The sequence below is a fragment of the Penicillium samsonianum genome (genome assembly GCF_028829775.1).
Source record: "Penicillium samsonianum strain IBT 33392 chromosome Unknown utg000001l_segment0_segment0, whole genome shotgun sequence".
Taxonomy (NCBI): domain Eukaryota; kingdom Fungi; phylum Ascomycota; class Eurotiomycetes; order Eurotiales; family Aspergillaceae; genus Penicillium; species Penicillium samsonianum.
This window is the reverse complement of record NW_026643259.1, coordinates 2,417,661-2,437,260: the sequence shown is the minus strand read 5'-3', so window position 1 is coordinate 2,437,260 and position 19,600 is coordinate 2,417,661. Positions and strand designations below refer to the sequence as shown.

Below are 19,600 nucleotides of genomic sequence, written 5' to 3'. Positions count from 1 at the left end.
TCAGTGGGGCTGGTGACATCTGTCAACATAGAATACATCATAATCGTAAAGCTTTGACGTTGAAAAGTCTGAGTCTTTGACAAAGTCCATTATTCGATGTGGAGAAGAGGTGATGCTGACGTGTGGGCTATTAGGTCTCGATTCTATCTGGGTATCTACAAAATATCGTACAAATAATCGTACAAATAATCGTACAAATAATCGCTCATGCTTTATCAATCTCCATTGGCTCCCCTGGAGGCGCTGCTCGAGACGCGGCCGGGGTAGGTGTCGAAGGAACCTTGCCGTTGAGAGCCATTTTGTCCATCCTCTTCCCTGTAATCGACTCGGCCTGGCCCTCATCCTTATCGGTCTGCAGTTTTACTGTGCCTGGACCTGGCTTGCCGGTAAATCGCTCGGGCACTCCACGGGCAGCCTCGGCCGGCCCGACAAAGCATCCAAGCATCGAGCTCCAGATATACCCTTCCGACAGCAGACGGCGGATTTGCCCATATGCGTATGAATTGGCGTAGGGAAGAGCGGTGTCTGGATCGCGGTAACGCGAAGGCAATGAGGTGATGACACAAAGCGATGACGAGATTTCTATGATGTGAGGTTAGCCTTAAAAATTCCTAGTAAGGGATCGAAAAGATACAACATACTTGTCAAACGAGTAGGCTTTTTGGCGTTGAAGTACATGCTGTATTTGCGATGGTTGGCGGTCGCATAATCAAAATTTTCCAAGATCGTAAGACTGCGCCCTGTATGCTCAATCACCGGAGGGGGTTCTGGAATTTCTGGTTGTGCTGATTCCTTCACCATTCCATTTGATAATTGTGATTCGGACTGTAATGTGGATGGTCGGTTTAGGCTCTGAACTGGGGCATTTTCAGGCACTGTGGCTTGACTAGGTGCTGCAGTGGCCGGCGAGGCTTGAGAGGCCAGTGCAATACCAGGGCTGATAGGTGTGGCCGATTCAACTGGCCGAGACTGGTCCAGTGGCGGTTGTTCTCGTACAGTCATCCCGGCAGCATGTGATATCGGGGTCTCTACCAAATTCGGCTGGGCACGAGCAACGTGCGGAGTGGCCAAGCTTGCCTGGTCCGTTGATTCTGGAACTTCTTGGTTAATCTTGGTAGAATCTGCAGCCGCTGCAGCCGCTGGTTGATCAATATCCATAGCATCGTTCTTAGTGGGGGATGGATCAGGTAATTTTTGAATAGAACCATTTCCCGCAGAATCTAATGTATGACGAGACGCTGGAATTTCCACAGCAAGTCTCTTTCTCTCCGAATGTTTGGACGACTCGGACGACTGCCTCTCGGCGGCGACTGATTGATCTTGCTCAGAGGGTGGTACTGGTGTATTTGCGTCAACCTCTGGAGCTTTCCCTTCCACAGCATTGTCCTTGCCCCGCTCGGCAGGAGGTGTGGTGATTGTCTTCGTCTCTGCAGAGTTTGCATCTGGTTGGCTGGCGTTCGCCCCAGAAGACACTACGGGGGTGTCTGTACTTTCTGCAATCGGGGCTGTAGCATTTTCGGGTGGCTTGTTTTCAGGCGTCTTTTGGTCTAATGTGGAGGTGGGAGGAGGTAGAGCGGGATTTGCCGGACCAGCAACTGTATGCAAGTCTGGTGGTGGTTGTGATGTGCCTGTGGTAGAGGCAGGGACGGGTCCAACGATGGTTGCAGACCCCAAGGCCTTTGACTCTGCCGCAGCCTTCTCTTTATCTTCCTTCTCTTTCTTTTTCTTCCTCGATTCTTCTTTATCTGTCTTCGGTTTGATCTCGATTTTGCCCACCCGTGTGAGACGCCCGTTCGTCCATGTAGCCACACCACTCCAGTAGGAAATCACTGGACCATCAAGACGGCGATTTTGTAGTGCTTCGATCCTCGCTCGTCTTTCGTCCGCTTTTCTTTTTTCCGACAGCTCCCAGCGGTTCAAACTTTTGCTATTAAGCCGTTCCACTCTCGCAGCCTCCGCAAGATGATCTTCCTGGGTCATCTCTTTCGGCTTCAAATGGGCCTTCCGCTTCTCTGCCTCCTTCATTGTAGCGATGATGCGAACTCGTTTCTCCTGGCTGTCCTTGAGACGAGCATGCGTAAGCTCCTTGTTGACCATGGTCTGTCGACGCGATGATTGTCGAGTAGGCCCATCCTCCACAGTAGGAATCCACGAGATGCGCTCTGACTTTTTCTTCGGACGAGGAGCGGCGGACATGGTGGACGGGGCGGTCGGGTCAATCTTGACTCGTTTGCGCAAGGTCTGGAACCGGAGGTCATTCTGGGCTCTGCGCCTCTTGCGCTCGTCTTTTTGTAGTTTCTGTTCGCCCTCGTAGTCGTTCTGCGCGTTCGGTCCTTGGTCTTCATCCTCGTCCGACGATTCAAGCAACTCATCCTCTGCGTCGGGGTCTACCACATCCGCAAACTCATTATCGTCTTCAACTTCCTCAAAGAGAAGCGCCAGGTCATCATCGGCAGCGGCTTCAAGGAGGGCAGACATGTGCAGTCCTGCGGTACTTCGTTTCGCGCGCCCTCTGACCAATGACTCCACGGGCATCTCCTCTTCCTCCGAAGATGGAAGCCCAGACGATGGGTCTTCTTCCATAATGTCGGCCATGGTGTTACTGGGGTGGCAGGTGCCTTAGAATGGACGATTAAGCATCGGACGCTAGAAGGGGACGCGCGCGAGAAACTATGCTTGAATCGCGTGTCAATGATCAGCAGAAATTATGAAAATTATAGCATATAGAATGTGGATTCTGCCACACTATTAAACATGAGCTGTTGAAGTGATGGAAAGATACCGTTGCGGGCAAGTTGGCAAGGAGATTGGCTTTGAACAAGAAGTGGCGCGAAAGAAAAGTTGGTGCCTCAGGCGAGTAGAAAATGGCCTGACCAATGGTCTTGAATAACGTGTTGACATCGACCTTGAAGCAACGACACAGGATTTCTCTGATTGTTATTTGGTCCTACTCCCATTGCATAGTGACTGATACTACTCAACTATTATCCCAGAAGCGACAAACCACTCTATTATGTACTACGATACCACGAACCACCCTGTTCTTCCGCCAATACTGAATTCTTCTGGAAGCTTGGCGAACACCTCGCAGATCCAGAAAGCACCCTACAGTTCTTCAAGCTAGCAATTTGCAGATAATATCTAGTCTACAAGATAGTCACCTCTCTAACACAGCCACTATGACCAGCCCCAGAGGACGCCAGAGCTGACGCCTCTGGTAAGGAACAAGGACGAGGACACGTACCTGACCCATATCCCTTGCTCGCCCCCAAAACACAGTCTTTGGTTTCGAACCCTCAGTCGCTTCTCCTTACATGACTGATTGCATCATATCTCATACCCTAGAACGATATCTTCTCATTCGTGATGAGCCTGCTTCATCTATATCCTGTCAAGGATTCAATCGTCGAAACATGACGCACTGGAATGCGGGGCTTTTTTCGTTTCCACTCTTGTCTCTCTTTTCGTGGTCATGCCATGGGCGCTTTTCTTCCGAGAGAAAACCTTGAATTGGACTTTTTTTGGAGGGAATGCTGGGGTTATAAAAGCCTTGTATCTGTACTAAACGTATACCTCTTTAGATTTGTTGATACCTCACCATATCCAACCAGAATGGTGTTTCTTGGGAAATCAATGACATCGATGGGGCTGTGCCATTGCCAAACGCCTGGAGGAACTGCCGATTCCCGATATTTGTTCCCGTTTGGATGTTTGGATGATTGCATGTACAGACGTGCAGTAAGTAAATACTTTATAGATGTCTGTCTAGGTACTTATGCACCTTGAATATCCCAGAACTTGATAGAAAATGGAATCAACCATATAGTTATAGAGTAAAACAATCCAATTACACCCAATGATTCAATCATATTCCCTATTTTCAATCGAAATTCATCTGAATCAACAATCGAATTGTGGGTGAAGCTGAAGGAGGGCCCTCCACCAACCACAGCCATCTTCCTCGGGCATCCGGCCAGCTCCCCAACATCTTCTCCTTCTTTTCCTCTCCCCTTCTCATCCTCCCTTTGACTTCTTCCTCACTTCTCTTTTTTTTCCTTTGCTTTCTGCATTATTAGGGTGAATTCAACTTTCGGTTCGTGTTGGAAGACACTCTCGGAGCGCAACACTAACTCACTTCCAGCCACCTCAATCCCTTTGGACCCGGATCATCCTTTCCATCTTTTATTTCTCACTTGACGCACTTCGTGCCAGACCATCCTTGTGAATTTGCCGTGTTTTCGAGCCTTTGACGACCATTAAAAAGGACCCGTCTTTTTTTTTTAGCTCAACTCGATTGCTTTGGGACACCCGCAGATTGTCATACACCCCCGAGCAAACGGTGAGATTATCATCAAAGAACCTTGACACTGCATAGCGGTGCTTGCATTTGGAAAGCATCGGTCTCGGTACGAAATATCCCCACGATTCATCTCGACTTTGTGGAATTGCTTTGTCGACCCCTCCCACTTTGCGACCCCCCAATACGAACACACATATTTCGAACATCAACTAATTTCGACTTCTGCTTCTAGTATATCCTCGATCCTTCGCTCTATCCTTTGTCCCATGATTCCAGTCCCACACTTTTGAACGAATTCACATTTCAGTTCCGACCTTGCTCTATTTTGGCATTCGCGCGGCGGTCATACTTTTGGAAGAGATTCGGGGACTGCCTTGCTGAAGGCATAAAGTGATAATCCATAATGTTGCCGGTTTCGCGACCTGACGGTCAGATGAATTTCAATTACATCCCAACCACCCAACCCATGTCGGGTACCTCGACGGGGCGCAGCTCTCCCAGTGATCTGGCCGGGTCTGGGAACCCAAGAATGCCGTTTGGACCTTCTCCGGGGTCCATTGGCAGTTCGAGGCCTGGGGCTGGCTCCCCTTCTCATGATTTGGCATCACGCCTGTACTCGAAGCGGTAGGTTTGCTTCCCGTGGGACACAAAACTGCGACAATTGGCTGACACCTTGATTCTTCCCGCAGAGCCCGTGAAATTCAAGCGCAAGAAGGTATTTCTCCGAGTATTTGGGGACCTCCTACTAGCGGCCATTCAACCCCGCTTCGCGAGAATATTCCCGAATCGCCGAGTCAAGATAGCTTTCCCGATTTGGTTCCTACCACCAATGGCTCTATGGACAGCCCTGGCCGCCGAGCTCGCGCTGGAACGGTCCCATCTCGTTTCCCTCCAATGGGGACACTGAATGAGATGGACCTTCAGCAGCCTTACATGCCGCAGACCTCACGACCAACACCCTCAACTAGTCCTTTTAGACCTCCCGGTGTTTCCGGGATAGATACAAGTTCCAAGGTTGCGAGTTCAACTGGTGTGGCCAACCCAGCATCGCTATCCCGCCTTCGAGCTGGCTCGATGCCGCAAAGAAGCAACTTTTTGGGAGGTGGCGGCCCCTTCGGCCCATCATTGTTTTCAACCAACTGGTCGACGGGTCGTGAGAGAGCTACAACTTTAACCAGCATTCGATCTTCGGAAGGGCCGACTTCGCCCAGCCACTCTTCTTTCTCGAGGGATGGACTTGCGGACACTGATGTGAAGACCTTGGATTACTTGGGGCTTGCGGAGACCCCTCAACAGGGAATGTCCTCTCTTGCACGTCCCTCGATGGAAGCTTTGATGCAACAGCAGCAGCAACAGCAACAGCAAGCCTCTGCGCTGCCACCACTCCTGGCTGAGTTGGCCATGATGAAGAACAATAACCGATTCCGATCATACTCTGTCAATGCTAAGGAGAAGTACGCGGATGACGAGGATCTCGAATATGAGAACCGTTACTCCCAACTTCCCTCTGGCAATATGACGCCAACCGCCGCTGCAACTGCCGCGCAACTTGCCGCCACACAGGCCCAGATTCACCAGCATAATCTCGCTGTTCAGGCTTTTGCCAGCCATGCCTCTGTCAGCAGACCCCGGGCGCGAACTGCTGGCATTTTGGAGGCGCCTCCCCAGCGATCATCCATCCGCAATTACCTTGCCACACCTTCCCGCCTCGACAACAGCTTCAGTGCTGCTGACCTGCAGATTCCCGAGAATGTTGAATATGACGAATTGTCCGAGGCAGTTCAGCTGATGCATCTCGGCGGTAACGGTATTCCCGCCATGGGTGGCCGGCAGGCCAGCGAGATGGCAGATGAGAACAACCAGGATGGGCCTACCCGGGCACTTTGGATTGGTAGCATTCCCGTATCCACTACTGTCACGTCCCTGGAGGCCATCTTTGGCATGTATGGAAAGATCGAGTCGACCCGTGTTCTAACTCACAAGAACTGCGGGTTTGTCAACTTCGATCGCCTTGACAGCGCTGTCCAAGCTAAGTCGCTGCTCAATGGCAAGGAGATTTTCCCAGGCGCAGGCCCCGTTAGAATTGGTTACGCCAAGGTTCCTGGTGCATCGGCCACCGGTACTCCTGGTGCCAATGGCATCCAGTCGTCTCCAACTCCTGACCAAAACTTCAGATCAAATCTTGCAGCGGCAGATGGGGCAGATCGAGCGGATAACGCTAATGTTATCCCTCAGATTCCGGCTCTGGCTGATCTGTTGCCTGAGATGATGCAAATCGTGCAAGAATTCGGCGCAAGTGAAGATGACTTAAAGAACATCACGGCAAGTATCCAGATTTCCATCGCGTTCAAAGCTTTCGAGGATGAAATCCCCTCGGTCCAGGAAACGAGCCAGTCCCGGATGTTCGACGCCCCTCGTCTCCGTGACATCCGGAAGCGCATTGACAATGGTGCATGCTCGATCCAAGAGATTGAGGAGACTGCCGAAGCCATGCTTCCTGAGGTTGCAGAGCTAGCGTCCGATTATTTGGGCAACACCGTGGTTCAGAAACTGTTTGAATTCTGCTCTGAATCCACCAAGGAGCAGATGCTGTCTCACATTGCACCCCATCTCTGCGAAATTGGTGTCCACAAGAATGGGACCTGGGCTGCGCAGAAGATCATTGATGTCGCGAAGACTCCTGGACAGATGCAGCTGATTGTTGATGCTCTCCGCCCTTACACTGTTCCTCTTTTCTTGGATCAGTATGGAAACTATGTCTTGCAGTGCTGCCTGCGATTTGCCAGCCCCTTCAATTCCTTTATCTTTGAGTCTATGCTCAGCCGAATGTGGGAAATCGCCCAGGGACGTTTCGGCGCCCGAGCGATGCGAGCTTGTCTCGAAAGCCACCATGCCACCAAAGATCAGCAGCGGATGCTTGCATCTGCTATCGCTCTCCACAGTGTGCAGTTGGCTACTAATGCCAACGGAGCTCTTTTGCTCACTTGGTTCCTTGATACGTGCACATTCCCTCGCCGCCGAACAGTATTGGCCCCTCGACTTGTGCCTCACCTTGTTCACCTCTGCACGCACAAGGTTGCCTACTTGACTGTTCTCAAGGTAATCAACCAGCGCAACGAGCCGGATGCTCGAGATATTGTTCTGAAGGCACTCTTCTTCAGTCCCGGCGATGAAGTCTTGGAGAAGATCCTGAGCGACCAGACATCTGGTGCGACTCTGATCTTCAAGGTCTTGACCACCCCGTTCTTTGACGAGTCTATGCGGACTGAAGTCGTGAAGAACGTGTCCAAGGTTCTCACGAAGCTTAAAGCTTCTCCAAGCCAAGGCTATAAGCGTCTGATGGATGAAGTGGGCCTCTCCTCACGAGGTAGTGGTCGGGAGCATCACCATGGACGTGAGAACTCCACCCCTGAGAAATCGCAACACCGCCAATCCTCTCGCCAGGGAAGCACAGGTTATCCAGCCCAGCCGTCCATGGACAGACAGTACAATGGACAGTTTACTCCCAACACGTTTGGACACAACCCCGACAACCGTCCTATCTCCGCCGACCACTCCAACCCCCGTCCCTTGATCCGTACTCGAGCAACGGACTTGGAAACCACTTGAGCGGTCTTTCCGGTGCAGGCGGATACAGCCAGGAACCTATGAGTCAGCAACAGCTGCAATACCAAGCCTTCCTTGCCGCACAGGCTCGTGGCGTTTCCACAGGCTATCCTGGCATGCCGGGCGCCAACTACGGCTACCCAGCTGGCTCGCCTGCTGTAGATAACCTCCGATCTCTGCAGCCGCAGCAGGCTTCCCAGCTGCCCGCCGGACCGGGCCAGATGAGTCCCAACCCGATGCTTTCCCAGAACAACTACCAACAGTTCAGCCCCGCTGTCAACCCTGCCCAGATGTATCAATACCCTCCGCAATACTACCCCCAGGCACAGCCTGTACAGGGGCAGTCGGGCGGAGGCCGACGTGGACGGGTGAGTTCATTCTCGGATCGGCCCTAAACCGTGTAATGCGGCAATACTAACGTACATGCCTTTGCGCCCAGCGTTGATCCCATCTTCGCGTATGATTTCTAATCGACCTGCCTTCCCATCTACATGTATAAATTTTCTTGATCATCTTTTCTTCTTATTTTTTTTTCTCATTTTTGAAGTTTCTCATGGAGACCAAGCGGATTTATCTAGCTACGTGTTGTGATTTCACTGTCCTATCTCTTCGCCCTGATCGGACGCTGGATCGCCGGCAGGGGAGAATCGGACCCGGGAGAGGAACTGGCTGTGCATGGGGAATCGGTGAAAAAGTCTTGTCTCTCCTCTGGGTGGAGGCCCAGTTTTGTATCTTCAGCGTTTTTGAATGACCTTGTATCTTGTGATCTTACGATAGGACTTTTTCTCTTCTGTCTATTGTTTTAAGATCAAGATGTCGGCTGCCTAGTGGAGCATAGTGAATTGATGCAGATGTGAAAAGAGACTATATTGCAGTGAATGTTAATAAATCGAATCTAATCGAATTGAAAAAAATCAACTTTATCGAAATCCCTCCGTTGAATTTATATGAGGCTGAGAGCTGAAACCTCCACAACTACCCGGTGCAATCCATCGCTCATTTTCACCATCACCAACAAGGGAAAGACAAGGTCCAGGATGAGCAATACTACTCAAGAGGAGACTGCAATTCTCTTCCAGGACACAAATATATATCTCCTCGACATCCCGCATTCCATTGCGCTCGCGCAAGAAGGGAGGGCAACACCACACCAACAACCAGCCCCAGAATCAAGTCCAGGAACAGAAAAGAACACACACAGGAAGATACTGAACCTACTTTCATGCTCACCTATAAAAGAGCCATTCCCTTCTACCGAGCCCAAAAAACCAGCTGCTCTCGCGAAGGTCCTCGACACCATTCCTATCTCCGAGAGGCGGTTCCACTCGGAACTGATACTGCCACTCGTGAGGGATTCTCTCGAAACTATCAAGGCTGGGTTTTCCCGTGATCGCCGATGGTGTGAGGCTCGAGCTGTGCCTAGTGATACTGAATCTCATAGTAGAGCGCCGAATCAGCATCCACGGAAGCGGCGGAGGGGAAACGATTATACGTGCTTAGAGTCTGCACCGGACGACCATGTTTCGACAAAAAATGACCCACCAATGATTCTATCGACTACCTCGCCCAATGACTTCGAATCTTTATCAGATCTTGCAATTGTCAAGAATCCATCACCAGAGCCCGCAATCATCAGGGTTGGAAGCTGGCAGGGTGATGAATCGAATTCTCCGTGTGAATACATGGTCCCACCTAAGTCGAGCTTTGTGCTTTGTACACTGCCTCTATTCCAAACTGAAGTCGACCGTCCATCTACATCAAATAACTATCCTATCCCCGGACTCCCGGAGCACCAAAAGTTCAATCTCATCCTCATGGACCCGCCCTGGCCAAACAAATCCGTGCGACGCAGCAGACACTACCAAACACATCACTATTCCGAGATGGATATGCTTACCGAAGGATTACGAGATATACTCCGTGTACACTCGCACGACCCCACAACAAGACAGGGGCTACGTCCATCAGAATCTCACACCGGCTCCCCAATCCAAAGCGAACAGTCTATAGCTGCTATATGGATCACGAATGCGGAAAAAGCCCGACGAGCAGCATACAAGGCCTTGAGCGGGGCTGGCTTTTGCATCTGCGAGGAATGGATCTGGGTCAAGACTACGTGGGACGGACAACCGATCTCAGCACTGGACGGTCTCTGGCGAAAACCGTATGAGATCCTTGTCATTGGCCGCAAGAGTGGCCTTAATGTCAATGTCAACGTCAACGCTAACGCCAATAACGCACCACCCCTGTCTCAAATGGATGACCTGACGCGCATGAGTGAGGCTATTACCACGAGACGGGTCATCGCTGCGGTTCCAGACTTGCATTCTCGTAAACCAAGCCTGAAATCTATTTTTGAGAAAGTGTTTTTCACCGAGGCTGGTCAACTCCAGGAGTATTCTGCCCTCGAGGTGTTTGCACGCAACTTGACGGCTGGTTGGTGGGCTGCTGGTAATGAAGTCCTCCGGTTCAATGCCAGTGAGTGCTGGGTTGATAATAGGAGGCAGAGGGATACAGACTATGCATGAATGTGCATGACTATGCAAAAATCAGGTTTTGAGGTCGGCCAAATGCGTTACATTGAGGTGATTTCCAATACTGTCAACAAGCGGGGGTAACCTATTGACTCAGCGCTTATGTATATGGGGTCATGGTACTTGGTGCATCAGGTTGTATATAATTAGTGATGCATACATACATTAGGTACATACACATAGAGGAACACACCGGCGGGCACCGTGGGGCCGCTTATTCCTTCGAGAATTTATTTCATCCCGATCAGCGCGGAACGTCCGCCGCGCTGACAAAATACATAATATTTTTGATTTACATATTTTTGATTGCAATTGCAACATCTAGTGACTCAATTGCAGTAATAAAATGGCATCTTAATTTCTATCACTCTATATATCCTTTCAGAAACGTGGAAAGACTCTCGCTCAGATTGACCTCTGTGCGACCCCTATGTTGTAAACCTGCCGAAACCAATTCAGCCTCATCGAATACAACATAGACAGATTTTTCCAAACGCAAATCTTCTGTCCTGGAAGATTTTTCAGAAATGGCCAAAGACCAAGAAAATGGTTCAGGGATCAATGACAGTTCGGAGCGTCCAAAATGCTTCACCAGCACATTCCAAGAAGTTCTCTTCGTCCTAACTGCCACGATGGCCATTGGCCAGCAGTCATTCTTCCAGGGCTGTATCGTGGGAGTAACCGCATCTATTGGCAAGGATTTACATATGAATTCTGCTGAAATCACCTGGATCAATGCCGGTGCTTCGTAAGTTCTCCCCACATTTTTCTACTAGATTTGAGTTTGCCCCGTTTTTTATATGATTTGGATCTCTTCCTGTTCCCATATACATACATCATACTATCATACCATCACCCAATATACAACATACAACATACACTACTAACCATGCACTCAACCCCAACAGCCTCACAAGCGGCGCCTTCCTCCTCACCTTCGGGAAGCTAGCCGACATGTTCGGACGCAAGGTCCTCTTCATTATCGGTATGGGCGGATTCACCATCTCGCTACTCATCGCCGGCTTTGCAACAAACGCCATATACATGGATGTCTTCTCGGGAATTTTAGGTTTATTCGCAGCCGCCGTCGTCCCACCCGCGGTCGGCGCCCTGGGCGCTACTTATGAGAAGCCCTCAAAGCGCAAGAACCTCGCGTTTGCCTGTTTCAGCGCGGGAAACCCGCTGGGTTTTGTCGGCGGCATGATCATCTCCGGTGTTGCGGCGCATTTGTATAACTGGCGCGCTTCGTTCTGGACTCTTGCTGTTGTCTATGCTATCTTTACCGTTTTGACTGTGTGGACGGTGCCCGCTGATGGGTTTACTAGGACGCCGTTGAGTGTCCAGGCTTTGAAGCAGTTTGATATTCTTGGAACGGCATTGGTTGTTGTTGGATTTGCGTTCTTTTCGAGTTCGCTTTCGTATGTTTTTTTCCCTGGTGAATTTTATACCAATGTTCTTGGGCTTCCCGCTGACTACTTTTATAGTCTGGCTGCAGATGCACCAGATGGCTGGAAAACGGGATACGTCCTTGGCCTGTTTATTGTGGGCTTTTTCCTTCTCGTGGCGTTTCTGTATTGGCAGTCCGTTGCGAAATACCCTCTGATGCCTCTTTGGGTTTGGCGAGATCGTAACTTCTCTCTTGTATGTGTTCCACTTTCCAAGGAAATATAGATCGAAACTAACCGTTCAGCTCATTGGAACTTGCTGCCTTGGCTTCATGGGGTTCTCTGCCGTCAGCTTCTTTCTCTCCCTCTACCTTCAAAACTTGAAACATCTGTCTGCCCTTGAGATCACCGTCCAGCTACTCCCAATGGTTGTCAGCGGGGTGCTGGTCAATATCGTCTGCGGCCTGGTCCTGCACCGCGTAAGCAACAAAATACTAACCGGCATCGGAGCACTGGCATACACAGCCGCGTTCCTTATCCTAAGCTTCATGAAGGAAGAAGCTAGCTACTGGGCATTTATATTCCCAGCGCTAGTTCTTGTCGTTGTTGGTGCTGACATTCAATTCAACGTCACAAATGTACGTCCAGCCGCCCGTGTTTTTTTCTATTCCTTAATTCCTTGTCTTTCTGCAATATGTTCTGTCTTTGGGGATTGACTAACTTCATCTAGATGTACGTGATGTCCACCCTACCACCATCCCAGCAATCCATCGCCGGCGGCATCTTCAACACTGTCAACAAGTTGTGTACCAACCTGGGCCTTGGCATTGCTACTTCTGTTCAAAGCTCGGTCGCTCTTCGCATGACCGCCACCTCGCCTGCGATTCAGCCTTACCTCTCGGTTTACTGGTTTGCGGCTGCGGCTTCGGGGGTGTGTCTGCTTTTGGTGCCGTTCTTGACAATTGGTAAACAGGGCAATTCTGTCCCGCAAAACGGCCAATTGATTCCCAGCGAGGAGGCTGGTGAGAAAACAGCTGTTACTACTAATACCGATTCTGTGATTTCTTCTGCTGTTGATATCACGGAGCCCCCGAGGAAGTAGACTACAGGGCTGACCTTTTCGTCCTGAAGAGGGTCGGCGTTGTGATTGAAGAGCAAAAAGTGTGCGATATTTGGATACACTAGATATACCTGGGCATGTATATATACATCACATCCCAGTATATCCTGACTATTTTTCAGCGGAATGACAGACACAGACACATATCATTAAATGTACTTAATAACATACCACTGCCTTCAAGGCACAGCTCAAGAAAGACATCCCCTCTATCCGAATACCAGATCCAGAAACACCTTGAAAACCACTCATTCCGAATCCACCGGTGGACTCTAATCAAACAAAGGCCCCAAACTAACCAAACTAAACCTCAAATCCGGATTCCCTCCCTGCGCCTCCATCTTCAAAAACCTCCTAACCCCCAACTCCAACGCAGCCTCACTAAGCGCATCCTCCCCCTCTTTCAAAACCCCCCTAGCCAGCGGCCCCTTCCTCCTCCCATCCAACTCCCAAAGGGTACCATCAAGCCCCCTAACAAAAGCAACAAAATGCAAATCCACATTATCCTCCGCCAACGGCGCAGCCGTATCCCCCAGCTTCGCCGCATCAGCATGCGCACTCTCCAGCGCCTTACTATCATACAGCAAATCCGCCCTTTGAACAGGCTCCAGTCCCTCCGCTTCGCGGAGCAACGTATCCAAATCCGAGCCGGCGATGACATGTTTCCGGGCCTCGCCGTTCGAGACCGCGTGCAAAAGCCCGATCAGTCCGCATGCGTTCCGGATCGTTTGCTTGAACCACATTACGGGCTCGGAGGGCCCGGAGCCTGTGTAGGTGGGTTTGGAGGCGTCTTCGGTTTCCCGTGAGGCTTCGTATGTTTGCGAGACGGGGAAGACGAGGAGGAGGGCTTGGGAGGGGCGCGGGACGAAGGCTAGCAGGTCGGGCTCGTCGATCGAGAATACGTCTGTGAAGCCTAGGGTTGGGGCGAGGCCGAGTTGGTGCACTAGGTGCGACATTACTTCGGGGTTGTTTTCTGGTGAGGGGTTAGTTTGGGGTTGATTTTGGGGGTGTTTGGGGGTTGAGGTCGGACCTAGTGGCACGAAGGCCTTTTGGGTGAGTGGGACATCGACGTGTGCCATTGTGTGTGTGGTTTGGTGGTGGTTATGGTTATGGTGATGTTGTAGGTATGTAGGTTAGTGTATGTCTTTGTGATATGGTGAGGTTTGGGGGCGAAGGATTGCGGGGTCCGGGAGTTTCCACGTTTTCTCCAGCATTCGATATTAATTGCTTTTTTAATTGCTTTAATTGCGCTTTGATAGTTCGTTGCATATAGTATCAGCCTTATATTTTCTAGAAAAGATGAAACAGAATAATATGAATATAAATATTATGTATCTCTGCATCGGGTTATACTTTCCGAAATTGGAAGTAGAAACGGCCTTGGAAGCCTGAAAACTAAGGCTACAATTTTCGGCGGAAAAGGGATGCATGTGTTTGCACGTGACGATTTCAACGCTTTCAACTTCCATATATTAATAGCAACAAACCCGGTTAAATGGATTTGGATAGTTTTGCATTGACCTGCTGTCAAGCAGGATTTAGATCGCCATTTCCCAGCGTCCAAAAAGGAGAACTTTAATCACCGAGGCACCGAGGATGGTCATTAGCCAGAATGACAACTAAAAGTGGACGACTCTGACAAAAGTCACACGCTAAATTGGCGGGTACCAAGAAAGCCTTTGTTTCCAAGGCACTAGTCTAAGCCGTTAGCGCGAGCCTGAGCATGATCGCCACTCTGCGTCCTTCCGAAAACATGAAGTGTCCACCAGTAGTGATTGGATTGGCATACTGACTTTCCGTGGGACCCATGTCAATTTCGGGGCTTGCAAGAAACCGGGAACAGAGCCACGTTATACGAAGCTATGGAGCCAAGCTACAAAGTACTCCGTCGACCCAACGGCGTGGTAGCTCTCGCGAACACTGCCGAAAACTGCCTAAACGAGCACTACTGAAACCCTAGCGGAATCCCTTATAGACACAAGTCCGTCTGTTGTCTCGGCAGACCACGGCAGACCACACGTTCCTCCCACATGTCATGCTCGGCAGTTTCAATACCATGCCCTAATATATTGCTAATTAATATCCCATCACTATCTTTGCCTGACTCGACGGGGAGTGGAATCCAGCGGCTCTTAGTCGACCCAATTTATTGCCGAGAAGAAATTCATGAGTCGAGCCGTGTTGTCGATCATCTTGACGTTGGACTAGCGTTGTTTCTCTCCGACTAAAAAAACATTTTTTGGCCAGCCAAGGCTAAAAGAAAAGGGCTAACGCGTTCTAGTTCCTCTTTGCTTGCCCCTGTATTTTGTAATTTTCCACGGGGCCTGTCAGGGAGGGCGTTCTTATTAAGAATCCTTCTCCCCCACATTTTTGAATCCTTCCCGGCATGACAAGCATTTGTCGATATGACTGACGAAAAGCAAAGAAGCACGGCGGTTCAGACCGTCGCCGCGGTCTTTCTGCCAATCGCCACTATCACGGTCATGCTGCGCATCTATGTGCGCGGTTGGATCGTAAAGGCATTTGGATGGGATGATGGGGCTATGGTAATTGCAATGGTATGTTCAATCTTGTATCCTTCAACCGGAGATAATCCTTCCCGAAAGTTTTCTGTGGAGTTATACCGAGATCTAACAAACTCAATCTACCACAGTTATTCTACGCCATGTTCTGCGGAACCATGATCGGAGGCTCGATTTATGGCACAGGCTATATGCTTGAAAACCTCGCTGTCGAAGATCGCCTTATCGCAATGAGGTTCTGGTGGCTCTGCGAGATCGCCTACTGCTTCGCCTCGGTTGGATGCAAGATCTCCGTCTGCATCTTCCTGATGCGCATCACTATCAGACCCCTCCACATCTGGATCCTCTATACCGTCATGGCCTTCACCGTCATATCAGGCCTGATTTTCATGTTCCTCATGCTTCTCCAGTGCAGGCCACTGGAATATTTCTGGACCAAACTGGCCCACGACCCTGCTATCATAGGCAAATGCATGGATATGAAGATCATTGTCATCATGACCTACGTTTACAGTGCATTTGCTGCGCTGTGTGATTTTACCGTCGGCATTTTGCCCATCTTCCTCGTCCGCAAACTTCACATGAAGCGCCAGACCAAGATCGCCGTCATGGGCATCTTAAGCATGGCTTGCATGTATGTTTTCATCTCGGGTTTCCGTACTGGTTCCAGGTCACTGACAAGAGATTCCACAGTGCTTCATCGGCGGTTATCGTTCGTGTCCCCTTTGTCTCAACATTCTATGACCCCGATTTCCTCTGTATGTTCCTACTTCCCCTGAATGATAGACCAAGACACGAACAAAACTAACCAAATCCTCCCCTCCTAGACGCAACATACCAAATCGCCATCTGGTCCAATGTCGAAGCAGGGCTCGGAATTACAGCCGGTAGTCTCGCAACCCTCCGACCCCTCCTCCGCATCTGGACGGGCTCTCACTCAGACCCATATTACTCCACTGGATTTCCCAATGGACGCTCACGGTCTGCCTCGCGCCAGTTGGGCGGCGGTGAAAACCGCCCTTTTCCTTTAGGCTCGCTGGACGACAGCGGGCAGTCTCGCTTGAGGCCGGATAAGCTTGCTGTTACTGTCACGACTATCCAGAGCCAGAGGGATCCTGATGATGTCTATTCCACGAGCCCGAGTACCAGCGAGGAGAGGTTGACTATTGATCGGCCCTCGCCTCGGTTGCAGAGTGAGATGGGGTTAGGGATTCATCGCACGTTTGAGGTTACGCAGACTTCGACGGCGAGGCATGATTCTGAAGGGATAATTGTGAGGGAACATGTATAATTGAACGTATAACTAGATATGACTTAAAAAAAATGTATATATTAATATCTTATTATCATTAACTGTTTCCTTCTTTCGGGGTTTGTATGAAGGAATGATTTTTTAGTAAGGACGAGTCGTGGTTAGGTGTATAATGTTACAGCCGTGAAGAATGGGTTGTATTTGATTCATTTAGTCATTATATCTGAGATGGCCTCAAACAACTCCCCTCTATCGACTAGGCTGCTTTCCCTGCTTCAACGGCTCGAAAATATCCGTCCACAGCTCATTAGCCTCACCCAGGAAGTATGTCAAATCAACATCAGCCAGACTAGCATCCCCATCTCCAGACATAGTCTCAAGCTGCGAGATCAAGCTCTCCAGACCAAAAGCCTTACCCGTTGCCTGCGTTGCGCCAGCTTCGAGCATAACATTGACAACATGGATATGGAAATGGTAGTAAGTCGGTTGATCTGCGAGATTCAAAGTCAGCAAAAAAGCTCCCCCATGCAACGAAATGCAACAAAATGCAATCCCAAACAGCAACTCACAATGAACATAAAGCTTAATCTGATCCTCCTCCAAACCCGGATACATAGAAACCGTAGCCTCAAGCACCCTCTCCCTCAAATACTTCAACCAAGGCACAAAACTCTTCTTAAGATCCCTCAAACTCCAAATATCTCTCCTCTGTGCCAAAGCCAACAAATGCAACGACCCCATACTCTTCCGATCCCAATTCAAATCAGGCAACATCAAAAATCCATCTTCAGGCCCGTGTCCCTCATCCCGCAGAATCACATCCTCCTGCTCAGTCCTGCCCTCGAGGATATTAAACACCCAGTTCAGCCTTCCTTCCTCGCGCTTCGCTTGCATGTACGGCCGCACGTGCGTGCGGTATATCTGCCCCGTCTCTGTTACCATGCGCAGCTGCTGGTCAGAGTACTTCTTGATGTGCTGGGCTGTGCATGGCCAGATGAGGTTGAGTTTGAGGTCTTGCTGGGGATTGGCGGCTTCGGCCGGTGTTGGGTCGCTGTTGTTGCCACTTGACGAGGCAAGGTACCAGCGGTAGATGTCGTTGTCGCCTAGGTTGTTGATTCGGGAGATTGCTGCTTGGAAGGCTTGCAGCACGGCGAGGGATTCGGTTGCGAATGCCGCTCGCTCGGCTATTAGAATGCCTTGCGTGTTGTCGATTGTGCCTAGGAGGGCGATTCGTCGGCCATTTTGGTCTGGAGGGGTTTTTTTTAGTCTATTGATTGCTGCGGGGTGGGGGTGGAGGAGTCGTACCTTGTTTGAGGAGCTTGCTCACTTGGAATTTGGTAATTAGTGCCTCCGGGGCGAGCTTGTCTGTGTCTGGGGAGTCGGCCATGTTTGGGAGCCTTTCAATGGTGGGATGTGAGGAAGTTCAAGATGTTTTGTTCGATTTATCCAGCTTTATCGGGTGGGGCGGTCAGGCTTATCGTTTTGGTGTAGATCCATGGATCTATGAGATGGATTCTGTTGCAACGCCTGGAGAATTCATTTTATATTGTCAAAAATGATCTATTTAATGCTGTAGAGTTGCTTTGGTGTTCTGATGCATTGAACCCTAAGTGTATCCATTAAACGCATTGGACCAAAGACAATTGCTCTCAAGCCTTCTTCAACAAATAGCTCGTACTTGATGAAGGTTATAAGGAGAACTCGGTGCTCAGCTTCAAGCAAAAGTAAGTGTATATCACAGAATTATGCTATCAGATACATTGATATACAGCCTAGAGCCCAAAAAAGCCCTCCATCAACTCCATTCTAACCCAACAAGCCTTCCTCAAGCAGCAGCAGCCTCCTTTCCATTCGTCGCTGATGGGGTTGTATGCATCTAATGAACTGTCAGAAAATAATCAAGGCAAAAAAAAAGAACCTAGTTAGACCATTATTTGAAGGGAATAAAACATACCGCGTCCGCAAACTGCAGCCACTCTTCCACTCCCTTGACAAAAGTGTCATCTGCCGCAGGAAGAGCCTCATGCCCCCATACTACAAACTCATCAAAGGTCGATTGCGTCTCCATAATCTTCACTGGTTCCTCGGGCTCAGCCTCCGCATCCTCAGCGCCGTCACTGTCTGCCCGTTGAGCTGCAGGTAACACGCGGTCTGTGGGTGTTGCGACTACACCTATATATTTTCAATGGTATATAGTCAGCCAATTATGATTCAATTGCAGTTTTCATATTTCTGGGAAGCTCATTTGGACGTTCTCTCATACCTTGGTAGCCATCAGGAATGGCGACGCGCCGACCTCGAAGTTTGCGTCCGCGGAAATGCGCCGTTTGTGTACTATCTGGATGTAAAAGAGATGTTAGTTTTGGTTTGCGCGTTAGTCCGGCTAGGTTTCTCCAGCGGGAGCTGTCTGTCTTGCATGCCTTTTTCGTCTTTCACTGTCCAATACCGGTCCAACGAATCAATTGGTCCATCGTGGTGAATCCGGCATGGAATGATATTTGGTGTGTATTGTAGAGTCGAGTCATTCTTTTCAGATTGTGAGCTCGCTTTTGAGCAGGGCTGGATGGCGTACATGTCGGGCATTGTATCGGTTGCTCTTCGTAGAGGACGGATGTTCTGTTTTGAGGACTAGCTGGGCAGTAATGGTGCAATCCAGGATATTGTTGGGATTAATTGGTTGCTGGTTTGTTCTTATGTCGTCGAAGTCTGTAATTGGAGGGATATTGCCTGGGTTCTGCGGTTTGGGTGGTTGCGATGATTCTTGCAAAAGATTGGAGGTGAGGCGCGACGCGTTCTCCCGTTCTCCGCGTTAAGTGGAAATTCGAGAGATCGACGTCTACAAATATTTACTTAGCTATCTTTACAAGTATATTGTAGATGT

At 49.8% G+C, this 19,600-nt stretch overlaps 9 protein-coding genes across 9 annotated transcripts; 5 read left to right on the top strand and 4 right to left on the bottom strand.

Moving 5' to 3' along the window:
• Positions 1-205: 205 nt before the first annotated feature.
• Positions 206-2,595, bottom strand: N7471_000945 (putative signal transducer; the record flags this gene model as incomplete). Its single annotated transcript, XM_057273666.1, has 2 exons — positions 206-582; positions 642-2,595. 2 exons carry the CDS (start codon positions 2,593-2,595, stop codon positions 206-208), a joined length of 2,331 nt encoding a protein of 776 aa, XP_057141845.1.
• A 2,108-nt stretch (positions 2,596-4,703) lies between these two features.
• N7471_000944 (putative RNA binding protein Jsn1) lies at positions 4,704-7,909 on the top strand (the record flags this gene model as incomplete). Its single annotated transcript, XM_057273665.1, has 2 exons — positions 4,704-4,924; positions 4,990-7,909. The coding sequence occupies 2 exons, from the start codon at positions 4,704-4,706 to the stop codon at positions 7,907-7,909; spliced, it is 3,141 nt and encodes a 1,046-aa protein (XP_057141844.1).
• A 38-nt stretch (positions 7,910-7,947) lies between these two features.
• Positions 7,948-8,351, top strand: N7471_000943 (uncharacterized protein; the record flags this gene model as incomplete). The annotated part of the gene is made up of 2 exons (XM_057273664.1): positions 7,948-8,274; positions 8,346-8,351. 2 exons carry the CDS (start codon positions 7,948-7,950, stop codon positions 8,349-8,351), a joined length of 333 nt encoding a protein of 110 aa, XP_057141843.1.
• Positions 8,352-8,943: 592 nt separating this feature from the next.
• Positions 8,944-10,434, top strand: N7471_000942 (MT-A70 family; the record flags this gene model as incomplete). The annotated part of the gene is made up of 1 exon (XM_057273663.1): positions 8,944-10,434. One exon carries the CDS (start codon positions 8,944-8,946, stop codon positions 10,432-10,434), a length of 1,491 nt encoding a protein of 496 aa, XP_057141842.1.
• Positions 10,435-10,967: 533 nt separating this feature from the next.
• Positions 10,968-12,927, top strand: N7471_000941 (uncharacterized protein; the record flags this gene model as incomplete). The annotated part of the gene is made up of 5 exons (XM_057273662.1): positions 10,968-11,188; positions 11,349-11,858; positions 11,925-12,081; positions 12,131-12,463; positions 12,556-12,927. The coding sequence occupies 5 exons, from the start codon at positions 10,968-10,970 to the stop codon at positions 12,925-12,927; spliced, it is 1,593 nt and encodes a 530-aa protein (XP_057141841.1).
• Positions 12,928-13,217: 290 nt separating this feature from the next.
• On the bottom strand, positions 13,218-14,024 carry N7471_000940 (ubiquitin carboxyl-terminal hydrolase; the record flags this gene model as incomplete). The annotated part of the gene is made up of 2 exons (XM_057273661.1): positions 13,218-13,918; positions 13,976-14,024. 2 exons carry the CDS (start codon positions 14,022-14,024, stop codon positions 13,218-13,220), a joined length of 750 nt encoding a protein of 249 aa, XP_057141840.1.
• A 1,326-nt stretch (positions 14,025-15,350) lies between these two features.
• Positions 15,351-16,758, top strand: N7471_000939 (putative integral membrane protein; the record flags this gene model as incomplete). The annotated part of the gene is made up of 4 exons (XM_057273660.1): positions 15,351-15,503; positions 15,599-16,101; positions 16,161-16,225; positions 16,295-16,758. The coding sequence occupies 4 exons, from the start codon at positions 15,351-15,353 to the stop codon at positions 16,756-16,758; spliced, it is 1,185 nt and encodes a 394-aa protein (XP_057141839.1).
• Positions 16,759-16,968: 210 nt separating this feature from the next.
• N7471_000938 (putative mRNA decapping hydrolase) lies at positions 16,969-18,106 on the bottom strand (the record flags this gene model as incomplete). Its single annotated transcript, XM_057273659.1, has 3 exons — positions 16,969-17,210; positions 17,289-17,966; positions 18,025-18,106. 3 exons carry the CDS (start codon positions 18,104-18,106, stop codon positions 16,969-16,971), a joined length of 1,002 nt encoding a protein of 333 aa, XP_057141838.1.
• Positions 18,107-18,544: 438 nt separating this feature from the next.
• N7471_000937 (ribonuclease H2 subunit C) lies at positions 18,545-19,293 on the bottom strand (the record flags this gene model as incomplete). Its single annotated transcript, XM_057273658.1, has 4 exons — positions 18,545-18,595; positions 18,674-18,891; positions 18,983-19,057; positions 19,140-19,293. The coding sequence occupies 4 exons, from the start codon at positions 19,291-19,293 to the stop codon at positions 18,545-18,547; spliced, it is 498 nt and encodes a 165-aa protein (XP_057141837.1).
• Positions 19,294-19,600: the final 307 nt, after the last annotated feature.